Below are 10,000 nucleotides of genomic sequence, written 5' to 3' on the forward strand. Positions count from 1 at the left end.
TCTCCCTCAACGCTTGATCAGGGCCGACTAGAACTTGGCCATATCTAGTTCCCTGAGCCCCACACCCTGTCCTGTGTTTTTAGAGATGGATATTGTGTTAGCCAACAGCACTTATGCTGTACCAGAGTGTTGTTAGCATGTCTTGTTTTACTAACTGGGAATGGCTGTGGATTTAGTTTCTATGAGTAAATGTGCGGCCAGTTTTCTGCACATGGATTAAGCCTAGTCCTAGACTAAAATCTTTTTTTTCAGTGGAGATTTTCATTGCCATTTTCTTTTAATCTAGGACTAGTTTTAATCCACGGACCTTAGAGTCTATAAGTGTCAGATTTATTGCTTTAATTGTAGCAGCCGAGTAGTGTGAGCAGGGCAGGCTGGTCCTTCAGTCCTCAAAGTCCTCTCTGCAGCTTATTCCCCCTCTTCACTGAGGAGTGGAAGAGAGAATGAAGGGGGGAGGAGTGGAAGTCTGTAGAGACCACGTCCTTGATCTCTCCCGGGCAAGCCCTCAGTGAATGGAGAGGATTTGCCTGAGCTGGGAAGAGTGCTGACTGGCTTGGCAGAGTTTCCGCGGCAGGCTAAAGCCGAGGAAGCTAACACAAGCCTCGAAACCGAAGCGTCGTTGCACTTCAGTTCACAAACACTGTTAGTGCATAAGGTCATGTACAGTCTAGCTCTGCATGACTCTCTAGTGTTTGATAGACTGATACAGAGATGGATAGATCAATATATTGCCCACAGCATGTTCCTGCTCGATCTTTCTTGCCCCCCCCTCTCTCTCTCTCTCTCTCTCTCTGTCTCTCTCTCTCTCTCTCTCTCTCTCTCTCTCTCTCTCTCTCTCTGCCAGCCTCAGGCCATTAGAGTGCATTACAGAAGCTGTGTCAGCTCGTTTGAGCCCCGAGTGGTCACTGGCCGGTCTTTAGCTCTTTAGCCTACTTTTTCCCCAGCATACCCACCCCCCCCCCCCCACCTTAGGTCACTCTGCAGGGGGGCAATGAAAGCTGCAGGCCAGAGATTTCACTCGGCCCGTCCTTCACCTCTCTCTCTCTCTCTTTCTCTCTCTCTCTCTCTCTTTCTCTCTCTCTTCACTCTCCAGTCATCCAATAACCATTCGTCCGTCCGTCTGGTTGTACTGTTTGGCGCTTTCCCCCCCTATCGTTCCAAGGGGAATTGGATCACAGCCCACTGGCCCATTTTTGTGTGTGTGTGTGAAGGGGGCTTGGTGTGTGTGTTTTTGCACCAATATGTGTTAGTGCTCTGGTGGGTGTGCAGTAGATTGTGTGGGGATGTTCTTTCTGGATGTGTTTTTATGCGTGTTTTGTGTATGTGTTGTACGTTTGTGTGCACTAGTGTGTGTGTGTGTGTGTGTGTGTGTGTGTGTGTGTGTGTGTGTGTGTGTGTGTCTGTCTGTCTCTCTAGTGTGCCCTGCTGTGCCTAAGTGTAATGATAGTGTTCTGAAAGTCAAAGCTGACTCTAAAGATGTGACTGTTGTCTGGCAGAGGAAAAGGATGTGTGTGTGTGTGTGTGTGTGCGTGCGTGCGTGCGTGCGTGTGTGTAGGGGGGGGGGGGTCATTTTCTCTACTGACCCTGCTTTCTCTCCCATGAAGCCTCCTGTCCCAGTGCACCCTTTCTTCTCTTCTCTTCCTTTATCTCCTCACCCCCCCCATCCTCTCCCCCCCCCCCCCCCCCATTCCTCTTTCTTCTACCTCCTCACTGCATCCATTTGCCGGCCTTTCACACTCACCATTCCCCCGACTTGATCCGTGACTGTTACATGTTGTGTCCTCCTCCTGGATCCCAGCTTCTCCCCACTGCTGATCTGGTCCAGAGTGGTTGTGTCCTAATTGCTTCCTTTTGTGCATCTCCCTCATAGTAGGAGCGTGTTCTTTATTTATTGGATTAACTTCTCTCTCTCTCTCTCTCTAACTTCAATCTCTCTCTCTTTCTCTGTCTGTCTTTGTCTCTCTCTCTTTTATCCCTCTCTCTCTCTCTTCCTCTTTCTCTCTCTCTCTTCTGTCCTGTGCTGGTCCAGCTCCAGGCTCCCAGTGTGAAGGGCTTTGACTTTGCCAAGCTGCACCTGGGCCAGCCCAGTAAGGACGACCTGAGGGTCATCCAGGAGCCCACCGGCCCTCCCTCCGCCTCCGTCGTCAAGGATACCAGCACCTCGGAGAGCGGCGAGCCTGGCGGCTTCGCCTCGCGTGTGGGACGCAAGAAAGGACGGTGAGTAGGACGGTCTGCCGAACACCGTCCTGTCAAACCAACCAGATGGTCAAATCCTGAGCTATCCAGACAGACAGAATGGCAATAAAATATACTAAATATGCTAAATGCTAAATGCTTGTGCAATATGCTTTTTTCACTTCTGCACAGTCATGCTAGTAAAGCAGCTTTGAATCAAACTGAAACTGAGTCTAAATAGGCACATATAATTTGGATTCACACTCTTAGTGTGTGTGTGTGTGCATGTGTGTGTGTGTGTGTGTGTGTGTGTGTGTGTGTGTGTGTGTGTGTGTGTGTGTGTGTGTGTGTGTGTGTGAAGATGAATGTAAAGTTTGTTTATTCATTAGTTATTGTGTTCTTCATTTTTTAGTTCCATTGTCTGCGGCCATGATGATTATTATTTCTTTAAGATTTAAACGACCATGTCAGGCTTTTCTTGACTTACCCTCGGTCTAGCCCCAGGCTGCTTCAGTGCCTCTATGTCACGCTCTATGTGCTCTGTGGCTCTGACCGACGTTGGAGCGCATATGACGTTAAATAAATCTGTCGTTGTTTTACAGAAAGTCCCAGTCCAACCAGTCTGAATGCCTTAGGCCAATCTCACTCTCACTCACAACTCCACTGACCATTTTATTGGTCATTTTTCACCCTGTCACACTCACTGACACACACGCGTGCATACACACACACACATAAACAACCACACTACAGTGAGTGCTTACAGATTCTGCGTAGATTACATGTTGTCAGCACATTGATGAGTTTTTGTTCTTATGTACTTACTAAGAAACATTATTTTGCATAAGAATTCACACACACACACACACACACACACTCACACACACACACACTCACACACACACACACACACACACACACTCACACACACTCACACACACACACTCACACACCCACACACACCCATATAGAACATCACAGTAGAGAACATTTTCTTGAAGGGGGTTCTCATTGCTTGGTCCACAAATCAATGTTTAATGCATTACTGTAAGACTATTATGGGATGGCCCCTGGTGGTCAGGATCCCCACACGAGCCAAATGATCTGGATGATATAAGCACCATATCCTGTGGTGGGCTCCATATTTCTCCTGAGGGGAGATCTGTAGTGGCTGATAGTGTGTTAAACTCTTGTCCTGCGCCATTAAAAGAGACAGAATCCAGTTTGGTCGGCCATTAGATGTGCCGTCTGGGCACAGGGACATTAATCATGCCTGTCAATGCAGATGCAGCCTCACAAGGGAGGGGGGGGGGGGGGGGGTTGGTGTGTGTGGATGTGTTTTTCCACCAACATGTGTTAGTGCCCATGTGCGTGTGTGTGTGCGTGTGTGTGTGCGTGTGTGTGTGTGTGTGCGTGTGTGTGTGTGTGTGTGCGTGTGTGTGTGTGTGTGCGTGTGTGTGTGTGTGTGTGTGTGTGTGAATAGAGAGAGAGGAAGAAGGTGCAAAGGGGGTTTTGTTTTGTGGAGGTTGCCACTAGAGCAGTCCAGCTGGTCAGGTTTGACTTGTATCTCATAGATGTGCTTATCAGTCAGCTGTCACATTGAACTGAAAAACTGGACCTTAGGAGTGAGGGGCAGGAGTGGGACAGAACCAAATACAGATTGTGTGTGTGTGTGTGCACGCATATGTGTGTGTGCGTGTGCATTTGTTTGATAATGGAAGCGGATGCATGCATTTTCCCATGTGTCGGCACTTTGCAAGCAGACTGCTTAAATTTGGATGAAGATGTAATTGCCCTGTCAGTCAAATGGACTTTGAAAGAGTGTTTCCCTCATTTAGTGGAGGATCTTCAGTCAAATGGACTTTGAAAGAGTGTTTCCCTCATTTAGTGGACGATCTTCAGGGCCATCTGGCTTCCACTGATGAGCACTTTATTGACTGCTGCCATTTAGAAATATTAACCATGAAGTTGATTGGTTTGTCCAGGCTTGGCTGCATGTGTGATAAATCAAAGTGAAAGTAATTAAAAGTGAATAATGCATGTGTTTAAGTGCAATCTCTCTTTGACCAATTTGATGCAGAAGATGTGTAGAAGTTCTTGAATTAAAGGTCAACATAAGTCCTTCTAAATTGCTGATTATTAAGATGAGCTTAGTTGCACCAACCCCACTCGAGTGGTTTTTTTGACATGGTTTGCGTTAACTTATTTGTTTGAGTGTTGATTTGTTTGTTTGTGGGTCTTGTTTCAGGATCTCCCCGTCGGACGGGGACTCTGTGGGCAGCGATCGGTCCAGTGAGAAGGACTCGCCAGCAGGCCGCCTCAGGGGGTCATCCGGCCCACACGACCCCAGACAGCCGCGCAAGATGGTCGCCAACGGGCTCAATGGCAAGTCCACTGAACACACTCACTCACACACACACAGGCACATACACGCACATACACACACACACAGAGGCACTCACACATAAACAATTACAGGCACACACACACACATACACACACAAAACAGCCAATACAGGATGCGTACAGCCGTGCAAGATGGTCGCCAACGGGCTCAAAGGCAAGTCCACTGAACACACTCACACATACACACACTCACACACACACACACACACAGAGGTACTCACACATAAATAATTACAGGTACACACAGACACACAAATCAGCCATACAGGATGCGTACAGCCGCGCAAGATGGTCGCCAACGGGTTTAATGGCAAGTCCACTGAAAGCACTCACACACACACACACACACACACACACAGGCACACACACACACACACACACACACACACACACACACACACACACACACACACACACACACACACACATACACAGGCACATACACACACCCACACACACACACACTGAGCACTGAGGCACACACACATACATACACACCCAAAACAGCCATACAGTACAGGATACACACACACACACACACACACACACACACAAAACAGCCTGACCGGAGACTACTGGGCAAGATGGCTTGCCGTTCTCTAGGGCTTCTTTAGTGAGCACTGCCTTGATTGTATTGATTATATTTTATTCTTTCCCATTCTGTGTCCTCATATGATCATATCCTGTTGTGAACTCCATATTTCTCCTGAGGGGAGATCCGTAGTGGCTGATTGCATATTAAACCCTTGTCCTGCTCTGTTAAATGGGACAGAATCCAGTTTGGTCGGCCATTAAGTAGGGCTCACAGACAGGGCTCACAGACAGGGCTCTGGAAAGAGTGGAAATGTCTGTCCATCTCTTGCAGTCTCTTCCTCCAACACTCTGATCCCCTCTTTCTTTCTTTCTTTCTCTTGCAGCCCTTGCTCTAATAACATTTGCCTGTGGGTCTTTCTCTGTGTGTGTGTGTGTGTGTGTGTGTGTGTGTGTGTGTGTGTGTGTGCGTGTGTGTGTGTGCGTGTGTGTGTGCATGTGTGTGTGTGTGTGTGTGTGTCTGTGTGTGCTTGCGTGTGTTTGTGTGTGTGTGTGTGTGTGTGTGCGTGCGTGTGTTTGTGTGTGTGTGCATGTTTTTGTGTGTGTGTGTGTGTGTGTGTGTGTGTGTGCTTGCGTGTGTGTGTGTGTGCATGTTTTTGTGTGTGTGTGTGTGTGTGTGAGTGTCTGCTGTCTAGCTGACTGTGTGTCTGCTCTCTCAGGCTCGACAGGCATCAGGACGCCAAGCCCTGAAATCTCTCTTATCAGCTCTGGAATTCCTCACCACAATACGTCCCACTTTTCTCTCTCTCTCTCTCTCTCTCTCTCTCTCTCTCTCTCTCTCTCTCTCTCTCTCTCCCATCCTCCCCCCCTCCCCCCATCCTCTCTATCCCACCTCACTTATTTCATTTCTGTCTCTCGGGGGGATGTAAGACAGGACCTCCGATGCCTTCTTGGTTTACTGAGGGCTTTGCTGTCTCTGAAAGCTGCTTTTGTGTGCTGGGAGCTCTCACTGCCCTGGGTCAGCAGGTTTAAAAGGTCCCCACGAGAAAGCATCAGATGGTCTGAATAGGAATCAGCCTCCGTCTAATGTCACACTCCTGACGCAGTGACCGCAGTAGAGCCTCTGGTGATCTTCAGGGGCTCTTAGATGTGCACCACGGGACATCATTTACCGTCCAGAGATTGTGGTTTATGGAGAGGGCTAGTTTATGGAGTGTTCGAGCTACTCCCTCCTCAAGCTACTGTTCTAATCTCTCTTCCTCTCTCTGTCTTTTTCTCTTTTTTATCACTCCTCCCTCTCTCTCTCTTTTTCTGGATTTGCAGGAAAGAATAAGATTGGTAAGAGTGTGTGTTGACTGTGTTTATGTAGTGTGATTTAAGTAGCAGGTTGTACGTGTCCTCCTTTGTGTGTGTGTGTGTGTGTGTGTGTGTGTGTGTGTGTGTGTGTGTCTGTGTGTGTGTGGGAGTATGCACGTACAGTATGTGAGTGAGTGTGTGTGTCTCGTGTTCTGATAGCTCTCGGCTCACAGTAGAGGAGTGAGTCACGGTAGAGTGTTTTCCGTAGTGATGAATCTTTCAAAAACGACAGGCCCTCTTTTAACCCGAGTTGTAGAACTCTGTTTATAACTCATTATACCAGTGCACTCTGAAACACAAGAAACGGTGACCTGATTTTGAGCATCTACGGCACACACACGTCGCACAAAAACAAACTGCCCAAAGTGCATTTCTTTACTCACACACATACTGATGTGTTTCACCTGCACCTCTGTAGTGGGTGCAAGTATTTTAGAGTCACTTGTCCAGTCCTGTCCTCTCACTGAGATACTGTAGGTGGAAGGCATTTAGCTGAGTGCTGCCCCCTCATGGCTACAGAGGGACATAGCACATTTGCTCTCCCGAGTGCCTTGCAGCACTGTTAAAACAGACCAGATGCTCACTGCACGTCCAACACACGAAGCGCTTTCCACAAAGCACACTGCTGAAGCAGAGCTCAGTGCGTTCACTCTGACACTTCCCCCCTCTGGCCTACAAGACACGCCTCTTCTCCCTGTCCTCGTGCACACACTAGTTCCTACTGTGTGTGTTCACTTTCTCTCTCGCCTGGTTTATTCCTGTCCTGTTTGTCTATTCTAAGTGTTGTGTTTGTTCACATCAATGTTCACTTTCCTTCTTTTGTTAGGTGCCATGTCTCCATGTCTCCATGTCTCCAGTGTAATTTGACGTTGCTCCTGTGTCACGCTCCACTCTCTCTAACCTCCCATGTCCATCTTGTGTTGGTCCCCCCCCCCATTCCCCTTTGTGCCCAGCTGAATATGTCTGCTTCCTCCTTGTCGTCCTAATGGACCTGTTTGTCTACTTCCTCTTCCTGCAGGCCCTCCGCCGATGAGCGGACCCGATGACCAGCTCTCCTCGGCGTCCATCTTTGAGCACGTGGACCGCATGTCCCGTGCTGCGGAGGGGACCAAGCGCTTGACCAATAAGATCCAGCTGATCGCCATGCAACCGATGCCGGCTCTGCCCACACACAGCCCGACAGTGGTGGACCGCGCCACCGAAAACGCCAAGATAAACAAGGAGGTGGGTGCTCTCACAAATAACCCCTCATTTCCTGCTCCAATGCCCACCTCTTACCCACTGATCTAAGGCTATCTGCTTCAGAACTGTAAGTGTGACTTAAAAAAGGGGATTGTGTGTGTGTATGTGTGTGTGCCTGTGTGTGTGTAGATCCAGGTAGCGTTAAGGCACAAGTCGGAAATCGAGCACCACCGCAACAAGATCCGTTTGCGAGCCAAGCGGAAAGGCCACTACGACTTCCCCGCCATGGACGACCTGACCGATGGGGCCGGGGACCTCAAGGAGCAGGACCGCATCTACCAGAAGGCCCAGCAGCAGATCGACAAGATCCTGGACCCGGACACGCACCTGCCCCCGCCCTTCACTGAGCCCAAGAAAAGGTCAGAGGTCATAGAATGACTTGGCAAATTGGGGACATTCTCAAGTCAATGTGTGTCTGGTTATGACAGGCTAGTGCCCTGCAAACCTTTTCTTTCCTCATGTCGACTTCTGGAAATATGAGGTGTTGGGTTTATTTGGACGGCCCTTTTCAATAGGTTTGCTCCAAAAATAATAATGATTTGTAGGTGGTGGAGTCAACAGTGCTCCTCATCTCTGTCTCGCTATGGAGCAGGGAGGGACCACGCTGGCCAGTGTAATAGGGTCGTGTTTTGTTGTTATGCCACTTCTGTTGTTTCTGGGTGCTTTTTTGTAAGTATATTTTTGGGGCTTTTTTGCCTTTGTCTGGATAGGACAGTGAATATTGACAGGAAGTGAGTGGGAGAGAGAGATGGGGTGGGATCGGGAAATGACCACAGGTTGGATTCAAACCATGGGTCCCCGTGGACACTTGGACCCGTACATAATACGGACACTGTAGCCTGCTGCACCACAGCGCCCCTCCTGGGTGTTTTGAGAGTCACAGAACAACGTTTTGTCCTGATTCAGCCATTTAAATATATTTAGCAGAAGGAATTCTCTTGGTGAGATTTCGGGAGTAAGTTGTAGCAGTGACGTGGCAGGCTCTGGTTGTGAAGGGATGGTGTATGACACAGAGAGCAGTTAGTGTTGTCAGGGAAAATGGAATCTATGTATTTTATTTTATTGTGTGCAACTCATATTTTCAGATCAGAGTTGGTGGATTTATTGAGAATGTTAAATGAAGAACTGTATTGGATTAAATTTGTGAATCCTCTGGAGAAATTAAAAAATGTGTGTGTGTGTGTGTGTGTGTGTGTGTGTGTGTGTGTGTGTGTGTGTGTTAGTGGAAGAGGAAGGCGTTCTCCTAAGTCTAAGAAGAAGACGGGACACCTGAACGGTGAAGCAGACCGGGACCAGCTCATCACCGCTGAGACGGACGGAACATACCGGAAGTACCCTGGAGTCAACAACTTCGCCTATGTGGTGCGTAGTCACTCCTGTCTCCCTCTGACTCTTCCTCTGGGTCTGCGTTGTTCTCTTCTCTTTTTCTCTCACACTTTCAGATGTCCGTTTGGTGTCAGTTGAATTTCAACAAGATAGAAGTCTCTCTTTTTTGTGATTGTCAGGTCCTAATTCATATACTTTTCTAATTTATTACCGTATATTGTCCACAGTGCACACCTACCTTCACACACACACACACACACACGCACACACACACACCTTCTCTAATTTACTATGTTGTCAGCATGCTCCAGTAGTGTTTATGATGAACTCAGATGGCACCAGGCTTTTGATTAAGGCTGCTGGGAACAAAGTCAATATCATTGATCAGAGTGCAGCGTGTCATGAGACAGCCCAACAAATCACACAGCAAAGGCTGCCTCCAAATGGATTTATTTACACGTCTAGAAGTGTGTTCCTGTGTGTGTGTGTGTGTGTGTGTGTATCTGTGTTTGTCTGTGTGTTGAGAAGGTGCACAAAGACACAACAAGATGGATTGCCATTGCCTTTAGTTGAGAAATTACACAAATAACCCTTGGTTTTTTCAGTAGATCCATTTGCTATTCCACTGAACTCTCTATGTTATACAGTTATACTGTATTATTATTCTCTTAATTATATTTACTCTATTTAGTCTAGTCTATTTAGTCTGTTAATGTTATGTTTATTGATGTCATTGTATAGCCTGGGTGTTCCCATGCTGCCTTGCGCGCGATTTGATTCACGCTGCTAAGGCAGCCTGGAGACCATGGAGCAAACAAATAGTGTAACAAATAGAGCCATAAACATGCACAGTACACCACATTAATATCTGCACCAGGAGAATAGCGTTCTCATCTCACCTCTGTCTCTTAATTCTTAATTATTTAAATTCAGGTGAAATTAGTTTTGACATAACATTTTACAA

General features: G+C 47.7%; 1 protein-coding gene across 1 annotated transcript in view; it reads left to right on the plus strand.

Annotated features, from left to right (window-relative positions):
- Positions 1-10,000, plus strand: part of LOC143107858 (UPF0606 protein KIAA1549) — an 89,448-nt gene that overhangs the window by 69,455 nt on the left and 9,993 nt on the right. The window contains exons 12-16 of the mRNA XM_076271521.1: positions 2,030-2,217; positions 4,424-4,560; positions 7,487-7,692; positions 7,840-8,069; positions 8,934-9,072. Of these exons, the coding sequence (XP_076127636.1) occupies positions 2,030-2,217; positions 4,424-4,560; positions 7,487-7,692; positions 7,840-8,069; positions 8,934-9,072 (900 nt within the window). The remainder of the gene's footprint in view (positions 1-2,029; positions 2,218-4,423; positions 4,561-7,486; positions 7,693-7,839; positions 8,070-8,933; positions 9,073-10,000) is intronic.

This window comes from Alosa pseudoharengus, unplaced genomic scaffold, assembly GCF_046254945.1.
Source record: "Alosa pseudoharengus isolate Yale_2024_CS ecotype anadromous, Long Island Sound unplaced genomic scaffold, YU_APseudo_1.1 YU_APseudo_1.1_scf_10, whole genome shotgun sequence".
Taxonomy (NCBI): domain Eukaryota; kingdom Metazoa; phylum Chordata; class Actinopteri; order Clupeiformes; family Clupeidae; genus Alosa; species Alosa pseudoharengus.